We start from the raw sequence: 20,750 nt of genomic DNA, 5'->3' as shown, positions 1-20,750 counted from the left end.
ATTTCCAAGTGACAGAAAGCTCTTGAGGTTTTATTCTTATTTTAACTTTTATCTTCAAACTTTTATTCCCAAATGGAAATTCAGACAGGCATTGGTAGCTTATCGTAATTACAAAGTAAAACTTACTCTTTGTTAGATCCAAAAAAAGACTACCTTATTTTCGTTCCTGAATCCCTATTTTAAGTTCTCTTTTATTTTGTTCTTCTTGCCTGTCATTGGTCAGAGACCAGTTTGATGTAATTCTAATAATAGTTCTTTGTTCAAAAGATTAGTTTCCGCTTTCTCTATAAAAATCCTGTTTTCGTCATGTGATACAAGTCGCGTAATACTTCTTGCCATTGACCCCTTGAGCTTGAAACGGAGGTATGGTATTTGCATATTATGGCCCTAGATGGATCAATGGTATTCTTGTTCAAATGTAATGTTGTTTTCTTACACCAAGAAAATTAATATTTTGTTACCTTTATAGTTACACAAAACTCATACTTTACAATTTTTACAATTTAGTCAGGTTATGATGGCTTTCCCACATTCTCACCACCTCCCGTACATAAAATTCCTAGTACAACTATTTTGTCTTAATGAAACCATAACTTTGCTAAGAATCAATTTAGTTCAATTTCTTCCTGTTCTACATTTAAGTGAAATCCTTGAGTCTTTTGTTTCCTATTGTGTAACCATAGTTTTCTAAATGTTTTGAATATAGTTCCTATAGAGACTAGTCCTAATAAAGATAGAAATAGATTAAAGGTATTGAAAAAAAATGTCCAATAGCTAGCCGTTTTCCTTCCTTTTTCGTCCTTTAATGAAATGTGCATTTTTCTTAGCTCAGCTATGCCAATCTGCGTCTTGGAGTTGTTTTGGAAATATATAGAGATTAAATCTTTAAATTCTTTGCTCCATTCATTTCTTATACTGGCTATGGAGAGATTTCCTTCTAGGCTAATTATCGATATATTTAAAGGTGCCATTTCCCTTGTAATCTGTCCCCTATACATACTGATTATCTTTAACATTTCTGCAGTTAGAGAACATTCTTCTGGCAATTTCACTATTCAGCTGCCTTTTATATATGTGAATTTACTTTTTTTTTCTGTTTTACATTCGAAATGTATTCTTATTTCTTCTTTGAAAGGAGATGTGATTATATACTTTTCCCTTCCAATTCTATGGATTAAGATTTTATTTTCTTTTATAATTTTGGTTTCACACTCTTTATTAATTAATGCATTATTTTCCATATAGTTTGCTAAATTGCAGGAGCTCATTTGTGTGCTTCTAATAATAAATTGGTGGTTGCACAATAGTGGTATACTCTTTAAATTACATCCTTTTTCTATATTGTCATCTTCTAAAAAATATCTCATTTGATCTTTACTTAACCCAAAAAATTTTAAAGAATGAGATAAAGAATGTATCAATACAGTAGCTAGATGTATTCTAGCTACTGCTAGAATATAGCTACTAGCTAGATGTATAGGAGTCAGGACTAGATGTATTCGCCCATAACATAGAGACGGTAGAAGACCTGACTAGGCTTGTGAGAGATCCCAGGGCAAAATATAGGCAAGTTTTATAATAATTATAATCTTATAATAATTGTTATTGCTCATTAATGACTTATCAAACAGAAGAGTCAAACTTGCTTCTCTCTGTCCAGGAAATAATATTACTTTGGCAGTAGACTGTGAAACCGGTACATCACTCTAATTGTCAAATAGACCTTTTTTTATTCATTTTTTATTCTTCTCTGAATTTTGCTTTTATTGATTGTTTCTCGAATGAAAAAGTGTATAAATTTAAATTTTAGATCACTTGTACTCTATGTCGAAAATTGTTGTCTTGGTTTTTTATTTCTTTTCTCACATTATTCTTTCTTGTATGTTTTTTTCTGTACAGCTATTTTACTTTATGCCATTATTTGAATTTTAGATCACTTGTACTATATGTCGAAAATTTTTATATTGGTTTTTTATTTCTTTTCTCACATTATTCTTTCTTGTATGTTTTTTTCAGTACAGCTATTTTACTTTATGCTATTATTTGAATTTTAGATCACTTGTACTCTATGTCGAAAATTGTTATCTTGGTTTTTTATTTCTTTTCTCACATTATTCTTTCTTTTATGTTTTTTTCTGTAAAGCTATTTTACTTTATGCTATTATTTTAATTTTAGATCGCTTGTACTGTATGTCGAAAATTTTTATCTTGGTTTTTTATTTCTTTTCTCACATTATTCTTTCTTGTATGTTTTTTTCAGTAAAGCTATTTTACTTTATGCTATTATTTGAATTTTAGATCACTTGTACTCTATGTCAAAAATTGTTATCTTGGTTTTTTATTTCTTTTCTCACATTATTCTTTCTTGTATATTTTTTTCTGTACAGCTATTTTACTTTATGCTATTATTTGCATTTTAGATCACTTGTACTGCATGTTGAAAATTTTTATCTTGGTTTTTTATTTCTTTTCTCACATTATTCTTTCTTGTATATTTTTTTCTGCACAGCTATTTTACTTTATGCTATTATTTTAATTTTAGATCACTTGTACTGTATGTCGAAAATTGTTATCTTGGTGTTTTATTTCTTTTCTCACATTATTCTTTCTTGTATATTTTTTTTTGTATGGCTATTTTACTTTCTGTTCAGCTAAGTTTTTGCCCTTTCTGTCTCTCTCTGCTTCTACTACTGTCACTTTCTCTCTATCCCTCTCTCTCTCTTCTCTCTCTCGCTCTTCCTTCTTTTTCTCACTTACTTTCGTCCCTGCCTTTCCCTTAATGTAAAGAGTTGCTTTTGTAGTCAAGTTTACCTTCTATTTTTTCTTTGCGATTTGATAACACTTTTTGTTCTCTATTACAGACAGTCTTTGGAGGTTCTTCGCTTTGCTAAGGAAGCTGAGCCTAATCTAGTCACAAAAACTTCGATTATGCTCGGACTTGGTGAAACCCAAGATCAGGTTAGAAAGACTATGGAAGGTAAGTCAGGGCATACACTGGATAATTCACTTTTTTAGCTACTCTAATGAAAAAAAAACTGTTTTAAGTCCATTCGATACCATAAGGGATAACCCTATCTCATTCTTTATAAAGTTATTTAGTTGGTGTGGCCAAACTATTCAGAATGGTTTTGCCATTCCTAGTAATGCTTTTATAACAGCTCTGAATAACCGACAAAAAACCGAAATCAATAAGACCAAAATCAAAGACAGAAACCTGAATAAACGACAAAAAACTAAAAGCCGAAACTGGTTTTCTGGGAAATTCTTTTAACCTCTCCCCGCTTTTGTGCCAAGAGATAAAGATATTCAGTTTAACGAAACTTGCATCAGTAGAAAGTGTGAATTTTGTCTTTTTTATTAAATGGAGCAGAATTTTCTTTTTAAAGTTCAGGACAGTACATTTCCTAAAAATATTCTAGCATACCAGATTGGAAAACATTAAATATTGGCTCAAAATAAGTACCATTGAATAATTTGACAACTTTGAAAGTTTTCTGTTGTGCTAACCGCCTTGATTGAAGTCTTTGTCGATACAGGATGTATTATTTATGATATATGTGCATTGAATTGACAATGATTTGCTGTTAAGCTAATCGTTAAATTATTTTAACTAATTGTTAAATTAGTAGAGAGTATTTTTTTTCAGTTTTTAATGAGCCTCTCGTTGGCTTTGAATTGTTGGCACATTTAAATATTAATTTTTACCAAAATTGCTTTGGAAGGTCCCTGTGGTGCTGGGAAAATTTAATAATAGGCCCTTTGTCTTTGAGATTGACTTTACTGAGACTCGAAAAATGACATTTGTGGTTTCAAATGCCCTTAAACCTTGAACTGTGAAGTGATTCTAATAATCCTTTATAAATTTTCTCTCACAGATAATGGATAAAACTAAAACTACAGACTTCTGTTTGGTCCACTACTATTCAGAAACGTGCTGCCATCTATCATTCTGATCATCTTCTTGTTTTAGCTTGATTACCCCTTGGGGTCTCTTTTGGTATCTGCTTTTTTGACATTTTGCCTCAGAACAATATTATTTAGTATTCAAATAATTTTACTAGTTTGTCATACACGATCAGTGATTCGTAAAGTTCGAGATACCGTCTTCTGGTGGGCAATAATCGCTGGAGGAAGATACGTCAATATGAAAGCCTCCAGATCAGTCTACCGTGGAGTGTAAATAAATATTATTCACCTCTTCGAGGATACCAGCTGCTTTAATTCAAGAAGCGTTATGTACGACTTTTGTAAATCTTGGTTTAACAAAAAAAGTATAGCTGCTAAATAATTTATTGTTTTTAGCTATAGTAAAAAAAAAATAACACTTAAATTTTGAAATAGCATTAATATTTCTTTTATAAACTCCCTTCTACAAATAATGTGCACAACAAAAGATTACAGACTTTTTACGTCACCAGCTTTTAAAATGCCTGCCACTATTGAATATCTGTTTAAGATAACCTATGATATAATTTTGCAATGACACTCACTTGTGTTTGCTTTGCATTTCACCCTAGAACAGTCCTCTGTTACCAAAAAATTAGTTTGAACAAGACTCCTCCTTCTTTTCGTCATTATCATCAAGAATTGTAAGTACTTGTAATAAAACTTTACATTATATAAAAAATAACGAAATAAAAATAATTCTTCTTTGATTTTTTAAGACATCTTGATTTTCGTCTTTTAGACATAAATCTTGTCCCTAAAGTTCTATGACTAGTTGGGGCAGTTGAGGCTATCAACAAGTGAAAATGACATCATTGTTATACATTCCTGAAAAAGGCTTATGCCAGCTGTGTCTCTCCACTCAGACTATATGTCTTGGGTTTTTTCTCCAATTAGCCATGGATTGATGGCAACTCGATTTTAATTCAAAAAAATTGATCGTGTAAATTGATTAGAAAAGTTGTGTAACTAGTGACGATGGGAAATTTGTACAAATGAGTCCATACTGTTATCTTGAACTAGAATAGGGGCAATTGTGTTACAGCGAGTGTTTTTTATTGATTTGGAATGATGGTTTTATTGTGAAAAGAACTAGGTCGATTGTGTACTTTTTATTTTTTATTTTTTTGCTAGTTTGTATTCTGATGTTGTGATATCGAACAAGGACATGGTCAATCGTGTAGCCTACCGTTGAGGGGTTTTTTTTTAATTTCTAATGGTGGTTATTGGGGTTACATATTGTGATTTTGTGAACTAAAATATGATCGACTGTGCCTTTTTGTGGATTATTGTATCGAATATGTATCGCTGATTTTTATTGTAATATCTGACTGTGAAGTAGAATATGGTTGATTGTCTACCAATGAGTGGATTTTCCTTTCCGAGTTTCAATGTGGACTTTTACTGTGACATTGAAGTATTTCTGTCAGCCTCTTTTTGACTTTTGTCGTAGTCGGATTCTTTGGTCGAGGAAAAGCTTATTGATTAGAAAGCTTTCCTTCTGTAGATCTTTCTGTAAAGCTCAGGAGCGTAATCACATTTTTTCTTGTTACAGCAATTTCGCCGAATAATATTTAGCTTTTTTGTTGTCTGAAATACTAGACAACCATGCATTCGATGATTTGTGATTTCTACTCTTTACAGAGAGAACTTTCATCAGCCCCTGTTTTAATTTTTTTGTTGAATTAAGTTTTTATCTAGACTGTCCATCAAAAACACAACTGATCAGAAGTTAAGAACACAAACCTGAAAGTTGTATTCTTTGAAATGCCATAAATTCTGCCGAACACAACAATTTTATTTTAATTAATCAATTTTAATTAAATAAAAATTAATTAATTTAAATCAATAAAATAATGGTTAATTTTGGGGGAAAAGTTAATTTACTTGTAGTTTGTATTGCCTGAAATACCAGAAATATCACTAAGAATAAATTAGTTTTAAAAAAAGACGGGTTGATTTGGGAGTTTTCAAACTTCAAATTATTATGGTAAATTAAGAATTATTTTCAGTCAATTATTTTTCTTATCATGGACACATTTTTACGGGAAATTCTTTAGGGTCTTATTGTCTGAAACACCGAAGTTCGATCAAATTATTTTATAAAAATAATGTGTCCTACAAAAACCCAATTGCATCTTGAATTTAATTTTTAGAAAGCAGAATTTAATTTTTAGAATTCAATTTGAAGTTTAATTGAATTTTTGATTTTTAGAAAGATAACTTTTTAGAAAGCAGGCGCCTAACTTCCAGGCGATTTAAACATGTTTCTTTGGTGAATTTAATCACTTTAATGAGGCCAAACTTGGACTTGTTATTAAATAAAAAAAAACAAGTTTTTTTAACTGAAAGTAAGGAACGACGTTAAAACTAAAAAAAAACAGAAATTATTCCGTATATGAAAGCGGCTGTCCCCTCCTCAATGGCTCGCTCTTTACGCTAAAGTTTTTTATTGTTTAAAAAAATAGAGTTGTGAGAAAGTCAAACTTTAGCGTAAAGAGCGAGGCGTTGAGGAGGGGACAGCCCCTTTCAGATACGGAACAATTTCTGTTCCTTATAAGTTTTAACGTCGTTCCTTACTTTCAGTTAAAAAATCTTGTTTTTTTGTTTAATTTTTGAACGTTTTTGAATTAATGGAGGTTTTGATTTTAGCTCAGCGTACATGAATAATTAAAACAAAATTTGTATATTAATTTTACCTTTATTTGGTTAAATGGCTTTCTCGAAACTTGTTTAATTTTATTTACGAACGTTTTTATTAGTAATAAATAGCCTACGAATTAACTTACGTAACGAAATTCTATATTCATATATTTTTAATACGTATATTAGGGGGTTCGCCTCCTTGTCAATACCTCGCTCTTTAATCTAAAGTTCGAATTTTGTTCCAATCCTTTAAATATGACCCCTTAATCACAAAGCCCGCTATTTAGAATAAATAGCTCTTATGAAAGTACTAAAAAATCTTTGGCTTAAAGAGCGAGGTATTGACTAAGGGGTGAACCCAATCATATACTTAATACTTTCTGTTTGTTTTAAGTTTTGATGTTGCTCCTTATTTTCAGTTGAAAAACTTGTTTTTTTATATTTAATTTCTGATCTTTTTTTAAATAATGCTGGGAAATCCGGTGCCCCTACATAGCAATGTCCCTTCCCCCGTGAAAACCTCCGTCATAGAAAGATCCTCCCACATAACCACCGACCCGCCCATCCCCCACTACAAGAAGAAATCCCCCCTGAAAATGTCTGTATACTTCCCAATAACCAATACTTTATGTTAACATTGGGTAAAGTTCATATCTTTCAGCCCTCCCCCCGGGGACTTCGGGGGATTAAGTCATCCTAAAAGACATATTTATCATATTTTTGACTATGCTGAACAAAATGGCTATCTCAAAATTTTGATTGCCTGGCTTTGGGAAAAAAATTAGCGTGGGAAGGGGCCTAGTTTCCTTCCATTTTTTGGTCACTTAAAAAGGGCACTAGAACTTTTCATTTCCGTTCCAATGAGCCCTCCCACGAATTTCTAGGACCACTGGGTCGATACAATGATCCCTGGGAAAAACAAAATAAACACGCATCCGTGATCCTTTTTCTGGTAAAAAATTTAAAATTTCACACTTGTCCAGATAGAAGCTTAAAAACTGTATAGGATCGTTCCCTGATACGTCGAATCTGATGGTGTAATTTTCATTAAGGTTCTATAACTTTTAGGGGGTCTTTCCCGCTTTTTTCGAAAATCAGCCAAATTTTTTCAGGTGCCTAACTTTTGATGGGTAGAACTAAACTTGATGAAACTTATATTGTTGAAATCAGTATTAAAATCTGATTCTTTTGATGTATCTATTGGTATCAAAATCTCGTCTTCTAGAGTTTCGGTTACCATTGAGCCGGGTCGCTACTTACTTACAGTTCGTTACCACGAACTGTTTGATATATATTTATCATACTTATATACTTATTATACCTAAATATTTTTTCTTTAGCAATTGGAACCTATAAGCACACCTCCGTTGTGATAAACTATACACTACACTTTTTCCGTTTTATAATTTTTTTGGTTTATATCAATGTTGCACTAAATCATTCATTAAGTGCCGAAATGCTGCAAAAGAATCTTAAAGGAGCTGAGGATTATCCTAGGCCAGACATAATAAGATAAAGAAAAGTTTTAAATAAAAGACTAAGCTAAGAGTGAAAAAACTGAAGTTTTTTCATTTTTGGTCGTAGTGTTTTTTTGGGTGGGGGAGGGTGGTATTACTACAAACTGGTTACCTAAGACAGACAAATTGGCTAGCACACGTTGCCTGAGGAAAATTTAGACCTCTTGAGGCAGATATACCGGAGAATGCTCCTCCTGTATTCCCCCTCATCCCGTGTTTAAATCTCTTATTTTGACCACCGCTCAACATTCCCTGAAGATTCTATATTTCCTTTTCCTTTTCCTTTTCCTATTTTCCTTTTTCGATATGATGTTTGTTTTAAATAATCCGTAAATCCTTTTCATAGATTTTTTGTTGTTGTTATTTGGCATAACTGAGCATTGAATTCTTGTATTGAAATATTTAATATTTATCTTCCATTGGGGAATTATTTATCTTGTATTTACCGCTAGCCAGATTAGACTAGCCAAAAAGAGATTTCAGCCTGTCTTTGTTATACTTGAATGTGTCATGCATTTACTGCTTTCATTAGTTTAGAGTGAAACAATAAATCTAATATTTGTACTTTATGTGATACAAGCTATGCAATAAAAGTAATACTTTGGAATAAATATTTGGAAGGGATAAATGTGCCAAAATAGGATAATTGGTCTTTACAAAAAGATGCTCTTATAGGCAATTCAACAATTAGTACTTTGAAGGGTTGAATACTTTTAATAATAAGCAAATTAATGCCTACCTTAGATTTTAGCTATTTCATGATGCATTCAATTTTTTCCAATTCCTATTTGTTAACAAGGTGTTAGGATTAACCTATGTTTTCTCAACCAATCACTGGATTTTTACCCAGTTTACTGCAAACTAACGGCTGTATTTTACTTCTGCTGCAGCAATTGGCAAAGCTGCACTTTCTACAGCTTTAGGTTGATATAATTTTTTTGCTCATTTTCTGCTGATTTTAACACATTCTTTATTTTTCAAACTGATGGGCGTCTGTAAAGACAGAGCAACATTGGAAATTGAATCTTCATCGTGAAAAATTGAGTCCTGGAGTTTTCCTGGGATTTTTTTTCGCTCATTTTCTGCTGATTTTTAACACACGTTTTTTTTTTAATGATGGGCCTTTGTAAAGATAGAGCTACATTAAAAATTGAAGATCTTTTTCGTGAAAAATTGAGTCCTGGGGTTTCCCTGGGATTTTTTCGCTCATTTTCTGCTGATTTTTAACACACGTTCTTTATTTTTTAAACTGATGGGCGTTTGTAAAGACAGAGCAACATTGAAAATTGAAGATCTTCTTGGTGGATAATTGAGTCCTGGGGTTTCCTAATTGTCGAAGACAATTAGATATCCTTGGATATCCTTGTGTAAGTTTCCTCTTAACCAATTTAAAAGATGTGGTTTCCATTTTTGGTTTCCTCGGTACTTCATCTAAAAAAGAATGCACATAATACTTTTTTCATCGACCTAATTTTTTAGGATGAAAAACCCTGCCTTATTACTTGGCCAAAAATTTTTATAAAGGACGGCCAGTTCTACTTTGAAGTAAAGAAGCCTTTTTTCTATTTACAGATAATGAAAAATTTAAATATGGTGTGTAATATTCTTACTATGTTAGGTCCTCTTTCACCTTGTTATTTAATAGAATTTTTTACAGATTTGCGCGGAAACAATGTGGATTGTTTAACCCTTGGTCAGTATATGCAACCAACAAGACGTCATCTGAAAGTACAAGAATATGTAACCCCTGAACAATTTCTTGAATACGAGATAGAAGGAAAAAATATGGGCTTTCTCTATGTTGCGAGTGGACCTCTGGTTCGTAGTTCTTATAAAGCTGGTGAATTTTTCTTGAAGAACATTGTTGAGAAGAAAAAGAAAATAAGCTTGAATGAGTGAATAGGATTTATTGTTGTAAATTAATTAGCTGCATTGAGTTCCCACTCTACATTGTATTTCTGTTAGAAAATACATATATAAATCGTTGATCCACTGCCAAAACTCAACTTGAGGTAGGCAGGGTTAGTATTACGGCAATAGTAGTACGCGTTTCTTGTAATATGGCACTAGTGTAGTATTGCTAATTATAATGTGCTTATAACTTTCTTACATGCTTACTTCCCAGGATTTTCTAGTGTAATTGGATTGGCTCTATTGATTTTTCACTCTAATTCTTTCTTATGTCAGAAAATCAATGTTAATCACGGTATCTTTGTCAAAACCTGGCCTGAGGCAAGCATGACTAGTGTTGCTAATAAAACTGTTAGTGTCACATTTTGGTGTTAGTGTTTATGTAACAAATTGTCTGTATTAGTACAATGTTATTATAGTATTATTCTGTATGTAATGCAACATATGTTCACCGCGTGTTAGTATAGTATACTAACTGTGTTAGTATAGTATAATGGTTGGTTCATCCTACGTCTGAGTTACCCTCCAATCACTTTCGACTATTAGAAAGGGCACTAGCCCTTTAATTTCCAATCGAAGGAGCCTTTTTTGAAGTTTCTACGACAATGCCTTCTATAAAAACCTTATATGCCCCCAGGGGATAACCTAAAACCCTTGCCCTGAGGGTTGTAGGGGAGTGTCCTCCTCAAAAATATATTTTCTATCTGGAAATCAACTACGCTGAACAAAATGGCTATCTCAAAATTATGATTGGATGTGTTTGGGGAAATTATGGGCTTGGGGGGGGGAGGGTGGCTAGTTACACTCCAATCACTTTCGACTATTAAAAAGGGAGCTAGCCCTTTAATTTCCAATCGATTGAGGCTGTTTTGAAGTTTCTACGACAACGCGTTCTAGTAAAACCTTGTATGCCCCAAGGGTATAACTTAAAACCCTTGCTCTGAGCGTTGTGGGGGAGTGTCCTCCTCCAAAATGTATTTTATATCAGGAAATCAACTAAGCTGAACAAAATGGCTCTCTCAAAATTTTGATTGGATTTGTTTGGGGGAAGTAGGGGCTTGGGGGGGGGAGGGGGGCTAGTTACACTCCAATCACTTTCGACTATTAAAAAGGGAGCTAGCCCTTTAATTTCCAATCGATTGAGGCTGTTTTGAAGTTTCTACGACAACGCGTTCTAGTAAAACCTTATATGCCCCCAGGGTATAACTTAAAACCCTTGCCCTGAGGGTTGTGGGGGAGTGTCCTCCTCAAAAATATATTTTCTATCTGGAAATCAACTATGTTGAACAAAATAGCTATCTGAAAATTTTGATTGGATGTGCTTGGGGAAATGATGGGCGTGGGGGGGGAGGAGGGGGCTAGTTACACTCCAATCACTTTCGACTATTAAAAAGGGCACTAGCCCTTTAATTTTCAATCGATTGAGCCTGTTTTGAAGTTTCTACGACAACGCTTTCTATAAAAACCTTATATGCCCCCAGGGCATAACTTAAAACCATAATGCATAACTTATGGCATAACTGATGTGTTTGGGGGAATGATGGGCGTGGGGGGGCTAGTTGCCCTCCAATCATTTTTGACTATTAAAAATGGCACTAGAACTCTCGACTTCCAATTGAATGAGCCCCCATTGAATTTTCGGCGATTCCCCCGTCCATATCAAGTGCCTCTGGGAAAAAAGAAATAATAATAATAATAAAACATTGGAGCCGTATGGCCTTTACTATAGGCAATGCTACAGCGTTGCCTCTAATTTTTTTTTTCGTTTGAGGTTCCGTTTAACCAATTTCTTTTCTGTTGAACAACTCTCTGCATCAAAGTAACATACCAAAAACTTGCAAATGGACCATGGATCTTAATAACAATATTTTTCTTTCGAAAGCATTAGTGCTAGTCAAACTGTTGCAGTTGTTTTTAGGATATCAAAAATACATTCGTATTATCGAAATTTTTTCAGTCAAATGGTAGTGAGAAGAACTTGGGATTGTGAAAACTTACTGATTTCGAACAAAGTTTTCTTGCACCAGCTGTCGAGGGAGATGCAGGAGAAGGAGAAGAATTTGTTAAAAAACATTAAACATGAAGACTCTGTTGGATCGTAAGTGTTTTTTTCAATTTCCAGCTAATGCCAGCTTAATATGAAATTGACCTTAACATATATGTTAACCATGACCTTAATATATGCCAATAAATAAATTCCATATGAATATAAAATGTTTGCTTCTATTTCAGGGCTTTATTGGTGATATTTGTACACTTTGTTTGGGCCCGTCGCCATTTTTTTTTCATCTTAATGCTCTAAGCCTTACAAGTTGCTGCATCTGAAATGATAGTTTAGTTGTAGTATTAGTAAAAGTAGCTGTGGCAGTAGTGTTAGTAGTGGCATCCTCCCAATTACCTTAAGAGGGAGGTGCTATGGGATTGTTTCTCAATCCCATTAGTTCTGTCTCCAACTCATGTCACCAAGTAAATCTTCCTTCACCTCCATAAAAGAAAAACTTTTCTATATAGTTTCCTATAGCTTCTAATACTACTACTACTAACAACTCACCGCAGCACCAAGCCGCCTGAGGCCAACACAGCTACACACGATCCTCCTCCACCCTAATCTATTCAAAGCCTCCCTTTTTACACCCGCCCAAGAAGTTCCCATTTCCTTTAAATCTTTCTTTATGACGTCCTCCCACCCCAGACGGGGACGACCTGCTTTCCGTTTAGCCCTAGATGGTTGGCCGAAAACAACAACCTTCGGCAATCGGTCATCTTTCATCCGCACAACGTGCCCTAGCCACCTCAACCTTTCTTTCATTATAGTCCTAGAGAGCGGTACTAAACCACATTTTTCGTACAGCCTATTGTTTGAAATACGGTCTGTCAGCCGGGTAACCAGAACAATCCTTAAGCAATTTCCCTAGGAAACATCTAGAAAATATTCATCCGCTTTTCGGAGCATCCATGCTTCTGAGCCATATCTGACCACTGTCATCACTGTCAGCCTTAGCCTTAGTAGCCTTCTAATATTCTAATCTTGGTTTGCAGACTTATCTTCCTATTCTTCCAGATTTTTTTTTAACCGTGAAAAAACACCCTGGGCCTTGGCTATTCTATTTTTAATATCTTCACTGCTCCCACCATCTTTACTAATAATACTACCAAGGTAAGTGAAGCTGCCCGCCTGATCAATCTTTTCATTACCCAACGTCACCTTTTCATCTTCATTTATTCCTAGCCTTAGTGACTTAGTCTTCCTAACGTTAATTTTCAAACCAATTCTAGCACCCTGAACTCGCTTAACCTCTAAAACTTCATTCATTTTGCTCACACTTTCATCTAGGATGCTTAAATCATCAGCATAATCCAAGTCCAGGAGACTTTTTCCTCCCCATTTGATTCCGTGGTCTCCCATTGCCTTTCCTGTGTTTAACTATTTAATTTTCCCTATTTATTTTCACGGTTCAACGTGGCAACATTCACAAAATGTGGTGCAGCCCGCGAAAACTTCTTGATTTGAAAACGAAACGAAAAATTTAAAAAAAAATATCAGTTTTCAAGTGTAAACGGACCTAAGATGGACTTGGAGGCAAATTGGTGCTTAACTGAAAACCAATTATATTACAAATATTTTCTTTTCCAGTTCTTACAGCATTGAAAATGAAAATAAAATTAGGGTGAAAAAAATTCTTGAACTGATGGATCTTTCAATGACTAATATCATTGTATATCAAATGTTCTATTTGATGCTGTTTATACTTTCCAAAACTGTTCAAGACGCATATAGTTTTCAGTAAGGAATATCTGTAAGGAATATCATAGGAATATCGCAAAAACAGCTTACTTTACTAAGTTTGACCTTTAAGGGTAAGTTGTGGTGGATTTTGAACTAACCAGAAGGCATTATGTGTATACTAATTATGCTAGCACTACAGTTACTGTGATGCACGACGCTAAGGGTACTAAGGTATAACTTTCAGGGAATGTTTAGGAGAAATTTCAATTAAACGAAAAAACTATATGCATGCAGGTTTTATTAATGGCATATTAGAAATGTCATAGGCTGTGCCACTATGAAAAAGCTAGAAATATTGTTAAAACTATAAAAGGAGCTAATTCGATGCAAAATTAAAAGTTCTAGTGCGCCATTTAAGAGTAAAAAGAGATTGTAGGCAGAATTCTGAGACAGTTAACAGTCCAGCAACTATGTCTCTAAAGTCATTAGAGATAATGGGTATGTCGATCCCCCACTTAATTACGAAAATGACCCATTAATCTTTAAAAATATATGTTGCTTTATAACTAAATCAAAATGCACTCTTTGAATGGTTGCCAATAAGCCACATCAGTAATATCTACAGAGCGACTGGGGGTGTTGAGTTTATACTTTCGAGGCTACTACTATTACTACTTCTCCTCTTATATCTTAAATAAATCAAAAGACTGTAAGTGTATCAAGGTTGTCAAGGAGAAAAGATAGAATCTTTTGAGAATGATACTAAGTTTTATTTTTACATCAATTTGAGGAGGTATAACATTAAATTAGAAAATACTATGTGTGTCCACATTAAAATTTGTTGAAAAAGTTTCTTCAGTATGCAAAAAGCAAGCTAAACTATGAATTCTTCTTAGAAAAAACGAAAAGATATAAAATATTTCTTTTTCCATGAATAGTACAGTTTTATTATAGATTTGTGGTTGTTTTACGCTTGAAAGATTGTTTGACTTAATTATTGGTTTAATGGAGCTCTTTGGATTATAGTGACTTATAATCCTGTCCTATGTTTATCAATTAATTCGTTGGTGATAGAACTTTAAAACCAGCTGTGAAATTGTATTAATTCAGTGCCTTGAGCTTTAATATAATTCAGTGACCTTGAGGATTACAGAAGTTTGACAATACTCTGCTACGGATTATAATCTAAAGTAGACTTATTGATATGGACTAATTGCTTTGTTTGGATTTAATATTACGGTAGTAATCAACAGATCGTCCTATTATTTTGTGTGGCGTTCGAATTACTTTGGATTAGCTGATTAAGGATGTCAGAGTACGGTGGTGAAGAACAAAGCAGGTTCCACGGACCACCGGGCCAGCCGTCAATTGCTGATTGCCACTGCTGCCGTGGGCCTGCCCACTGAAAGTTAAGTTGATTTTTCTTCTCTTTTTTTTTATTTTTCTCGTAGTAGCGAAGTAATGTCAAAATTCCAACAGTTCCAGCTTGCTTTAGCGAATTTGAAAAAATTCCCGCTGTGGCCCGTAAGAATTATCCAAGTTTCAAAGGATAAAAAAAGAATCTTCAACTACCCAGTTTTTGCGTATAGAGATCACACAGATTCGCGCCTAACGGAGAATAGTCTCATCTCGTTTGAAGGCAATTACTGCGAAGCATCTACAAAAACTGATAAAAATGTTGGAAGTACGTTTAAAGAGGTTAACCAAAACCGGGACATTTATAAGACGGCTTCCAAAACTTTCGTGTCACTGAAAGCAGTTTCTTCTGAACCATCTACCACGGATTTGCTAGCTAAAATAGTCACAACTGAGGAAGAAATCGCTAAGACAAAAGAATCAATGATGAACGTGATTACTAAGCAAGTTCAAGATAAATGCGGAAACGACCGAACTCTGAAAACTTCTGTTGAGACTATCGTGAGTGAAATATACTCGTCAGTGTCGCTTGAGTTTAATCCGAAGCTAGAGCAAATGTTTGTATCAGTAAAGAATATAAAAGGACTGATTTAAAATTTAGATAACCGAATTACAAAATTAGAAGTGAAAATTGATGATTATGAGCAAGAAAAACAGCTTGGAACTGTAATTTTTCACGGTATTACGCAGCAGCCGGGTGTTGACTTGAAGTCGACCATTCTGAATATAGCTTCGCAAAAGCTGGGGCTTTTTGGTATCTTTGATTGTGATTTTGCTATGGTTTACAGGTAGAAACTGAATAATACAGGGTCGGCAAATGATACAGTTGCACCAGTGTTCGTGAGATTTTCTACCTGTGAGACGGCCCGTAAAGTGTTTGCGAGTAAATCCAAATTGGCTGGTTCGAAAATCTTTTTGTCTGAGTCTCTAACCAAGCGCCGTCGTGATATCCTGAGTGCCGCGAGAGACAAGTTTGACGTGAAAAATGTATAGTCAGATCAAGGCCATGTTCTCGCAATGCTTCCGGGTGAGTGAGCTGCTCGTCGAATAAACTCGCTTTCAGATTGCGTTTAGTTTGTTGTTTATGAGTAGTTTGCTAGTGTTTATCTCGTTAAGATGTTCCATATTGCTCTTTATTTATATTTTTATTTTGTTGGTTATTTTTTTATTTCTTATGAGTATAAATATCGTCCCGTTTGAGCGCTGAGAAGGGATGAATTATAGGATTCTTTTTTGTGTAAGATGATATGATTAGTAGTTTACGTGGAAGATTGAGTGATTTGCAAAATAATCCATTTAATGTTGATGATTATTTGTTGACGGATATTGGAAATGATGGGTCGCGAATTAGTTTTCGTCCATCTCTTGAAAGTAAATATCGCCAGTTGTCAGCTTTGGAGGAGTTAGACCGGTCTGAATTTCATGCATGTACATGGAATTGTCATTTAACGTCTTCTTACCATGAGATTTTTGATTTTATTTCCCGATCTAATAATTTACATATAATGGCATTATATGAAACATTTTTGGGTCATAAGACCCTTCTCTCGTCCTTTAACTTTCCAGGTTATGAACTGATTGCTCGAAGTCGATCATCAATGGGACGTGGAGGCCTGGCTTTCATTGTCCGACAGGATTTGAATTGGAAAATTAGAAAGGATTTGGACATTTGGAAAGAGGGTAAGATAGAAACCTTTAGTATAGAAAATCAGTTTGAAAATCGAGCTTGTATTTTTACTGTTGTATATAAGCGACTAATTGCATCATTTGAAGAGTTTGTTGTAGGATTTGAATGTCTTTCTGCAAAGGTAAATAGATATAGTCAAGAGTTTATATGTATGGGAGACTTTAATTTTGATTTGTTAAATATGCGTGGACCAAATTTGGATTTTTTTAGCCTGATGATGTCAAATGATTTATACCCGACCGTGAGCATTCCAACGAGAATCACGGATCATTCGGAAACGCTCATCGATAATGTGTTTGTGTCTTCGGAGATACTAAGTAAAGCGTGCTACTCTATTGTTATAAGTCCAGCCTCTGACCATCTTCCGGTTGTATTGCATTTGAATTCTGAAGTGAAGAAAAATAATAAAAAGAATAAAATACCAATGGGTGAACTGAAGCCAGTTAATCTGAAAAATTTTGAAGAACAAATTAGTGTTATTAACTGGGAAACAGTACTGAATGAAGATCATCCGTCGGAAGCATTTGAAACTTTTAACCAAATAGTGTCGAATATCTAAGATAGCACGTGTCCGCTTAAAGAAACAAACCCCAGAAAGAATAAACCGAGAAAACCATGGTGTGATGATGAGCTGCTTAATCTGTTTAATACGAGAAATCAGGCGTGTGAGGAGTATCTGAATCTCCGCAGAATAATGAGCTCCATGTGATGTATAAAGAGCTAAGGAATAGGGCAAATGCCCTAAGAAGCAAAAAAAGAAGGCATATTTTACAAATGTATTTGAAGAAAGTAAAGGTAGTCCCAAAGCAACATGGTAAGTTGTGAATGATCTTCTAAACGGTCCTATGAAGCCATCGGAGCCAAAAATTGTCCTAAATAATAGGACCTTGGAAGAAACTGAGTAAATCTGCAACGCATTTGGACAATATTTCTCTGAAATTGGCTGCAAGTTTCAAGAAGAAGCAAGGAACTCCCATGTTTTCGAATCAAGCAGTTTTGTGGATGAGCGAGGAAGAGGTTTCGAAAGGAAATTCCAGCCTTGTACTGAAGAGGAGGTACGCAAAATTGTTAGCACGATTAAGTCAAACAGTGCAGGGGTTGATGGAATGAGCCTTAGAACGCTCAAGTCGGTTCTGGTTTATTTGCTTCCGGTCCTCGTATACCTTATCAATATTTCTATGGAAAAGGGGATGTTTCCGAGTGCGCTTAAAATAGCTAAAGTTGTACCGTTGCACAAAGGTGGAGTCAAAACTGACATATCTAATTGGAGACCAATATCAATTCTCCCGATTTATTCAAAAATTTATGATAAGATAAGATAAGATAAGTTTTATTCTTCATTAGATGTACATACAATATTACATGTTAATATTCCCCCAAAGGCTCATTGGCCTGTACAAAGAGGGAAGACATATGAATTGCTTACTCAGAAATAAAAAACAAAAGAAAATTTAAAATGATCACTTACTCACATATGAAGGAGAAGAAAAGAAAATATAGATAAAATGGAAACTATAGAAAAAAATAGAATGAATAAACTAAATTAATTAATTAGATTAAATAGACTAAAAAAAAAATGAATAAAAAAAAATAAATAAATAAAAAAAAAAATATATAATTATTACTATAAGCGATTTCCTATCGTCGAAACAGAATTGTATGTGTATTGTCAGGTAGAACCAACATCATAATAGCTATTACGATGTTGTTCATAGCTCTTATCCAAGATATTAAGAATATCATAACTTAAGCCATGTACAGCCCTTTTAACCATGTATTTAAAACTATATAAATCCCAATTCAATCAGCTCTGCTTACTTCTGAGGCTAGGTAGCAAAATTGACATTTATGGGTTAATTCAGTCATAAGGCTTATAATTATTAGACTGTAATAAAATGGTGCGAAAGCAATAAAATTTAACCCTTCTTCATGGATGCTTCTCCTTAGTGAACTATACAAGTTTCAGTAATAAATATTGATAGTCATACCTGAGGCCTGGGAGTCATAGCGCATAGAAGACCACCATAAAACACAACTAAACATTCAGGGGACATCAACTCCAAAAAAAAAAAAAAAAAAAAAAATTATTATGTTTTATTCTTAACTAAATGGTCCTTAAGAATACTCTTTAAAGTGCCAAACGAGTGGCATTTCTGTACTGAAGAAGGCAGGGAGTTCCAAACCTGATGACAAGCGATGAGGGGATTGGAATCTGACCGCACAGTGGGAGTAGGAGGAATGCAGATATTATTAGACGAACGAAGGTTATATGGAGCTGAATCAGAAATAAACTGAGGAGTTTTTTGAAGAGATTTTGGAAGATTGCCATGAAGCTGATGAAAAACAAAAGAAGCACAAGAAAGAATGTAGATAGACTGTAGATTTAGAAGCGGTCTTGGTGAAGAACAGTTGGTGTCCATAGCCAGACGCCGTGTTTTATCATACAGGACAGAAAGCGACCGCAGTGTAGAAGGAAAAGTAGAAATCCCTACTATGGGGCAATAAGAGACATATGACTGGACAAGACAGAAAAAACAAGCTTCAGAATAGATCCAGGAAAGGTGTGTTTGAGTTTTCGAATGACACCCAAACTCCGTGAGACCTTAACCCTAATCATGGCTATATGGTGTCTAAACGAAAGGTTCTCATCAAGCAGGATACCAAGAAACCAGACAAACCGATTCTTTGGTCTACACAAGGAGCCTTGTGACACCTGAGCTGTGTCAGTTGAGGGAAAGCTACACCATTTCGAGAAAAAATAAGAAAATGTGACTTGGTAACATTCAAGGCCAAGTAATTCGCCTCAAACCATGAAACTACTCTCTCAAATATTGCCACCAGATTAGACCTGACATCACATTCCGTCCTCCCTAGAGTCCCAAAAGTGCTGTCGACAGCAAAAGCAACGAGGCAATCTTCATTAGAAGTAGCATTGGGACACGAAGGAACATCAGGGTGACATAGATTGCAGCATACTAGAGGACTGGTGTTCTTGACTGCTGAAATCAGATCATTGACATAAATCAGAAATAAAACGGGGCCAAGAACAGATCCCTGGGGGACACCATATTCTACTTCAGAAGGGCTCCGGAAAAGCTGATCAATTGAAATAAGTCTACTAGAAAGATATGATTCAAACCAAGAGAAAACATTTGATCTTATACCAATATGCGATACTTTCCAAAGAAGAATCTGATGATTCAAATAATCAAAAGCTTTACGAACATCCAAAAATAAAGCTGCCGGGATAAGACCAAAATCTATTGCCAAATTAATGAAATTCAAGAGAGATGCGCAAGCATGCTCTGTAGAGTGATTCGCTCGGAATCCAAACTGGAAATCATGGAGAAAATTTTTGACATCCAGAAAACTAAGAAGCCTGGATAGCATAGCCTTCTCAAAAATTTTGCTGAAAACAGATAAAAGAGAAATTGGCCTATAATTATCAGGATCACTCCGGGACCCGCCTTTATAAAGCACTATATCCTTAGCTCACTTGAGTGATTCAGGGAAAATTCCTTTCACGAAAGACAGATTGACAAGCTTAGTCAATGGTGACAGAATAGCAGGAAGAACGCCACGGATAATCCTTGTAGGAATTCTGTCTGGCCCTGAAGACGATGAACCTTTAAGTGCATTTACGATCAGAGCTAGCTCAAACTCAGAAACAGGGTTCAAGACCATTGACTTTAAACAAGGGGGTCCAAGATAGGCTCTGGAATCGTAACGAGGAGTTGTAGAGCTCACAGATGAAGCAGTCGTTTTTCCTATATTAGCAAAATAAGACGTAAGCTCTAGCTGAACATTTTCTTCTCCTTGGACAATTATACCGTCAACTATCAGCGTTGTTGGAACTGAAGGCGGAGGGGGAGTAGGTTTAAGTACAGAATTAATAATTTTC

At 34.6% G+C, this 20,750-nt stretch overlaps 1 protein-coding gene across 1 annotated transcript; it reads left to right on the top strand.

Moving 5' to 3' along the window:
• The first annotated feature begins 806 nt into the window (after window positions 1-806).
• LOC148945003 (lipoyl synthase, mitochondrial-like) lies at window positions 807-10,096 on the top strand. Its single transcript, XM_089099236.1, has 3 exons — window positions 807-1,566; window positions 2,862-2,977; window positions 9,766-10,096. The coding sequence occupies exons 2-3, from the start codon at window positions 2,929-2,931 to the stop codon at window positions 10,005-10,007; spliced, it is 291 nt and encodes a 96-aa protein (XP_088955362.1). The 5' UTR covers window positions 807-1,566; window positions 2,862-2,928; the 3' UTR covers window positions 10,008-10,096.
• The last annotated feature ends 10,654 nt before the right edge of the window (window positions 10,097-20,750 follow it).

Source organism: Artemia sp. Qi Xiang Cuo, chromosome 13 (assembly GCF_049724085.1).
Source record: "Artemia sp. Qi Xiang Cuo chromosome 13, ASM4972408v1, whole genome shotgun sequence".
NCBI lineage: Eukaryota > Metazoa > Arthropoda > Branchiopoda > Anostraca > Artemiidae > Artemia > Artemia sp. Qi Xiang Cuo.
This window is presented reverse-complemented; position numbering and strand designations above follow the sequence as displayed.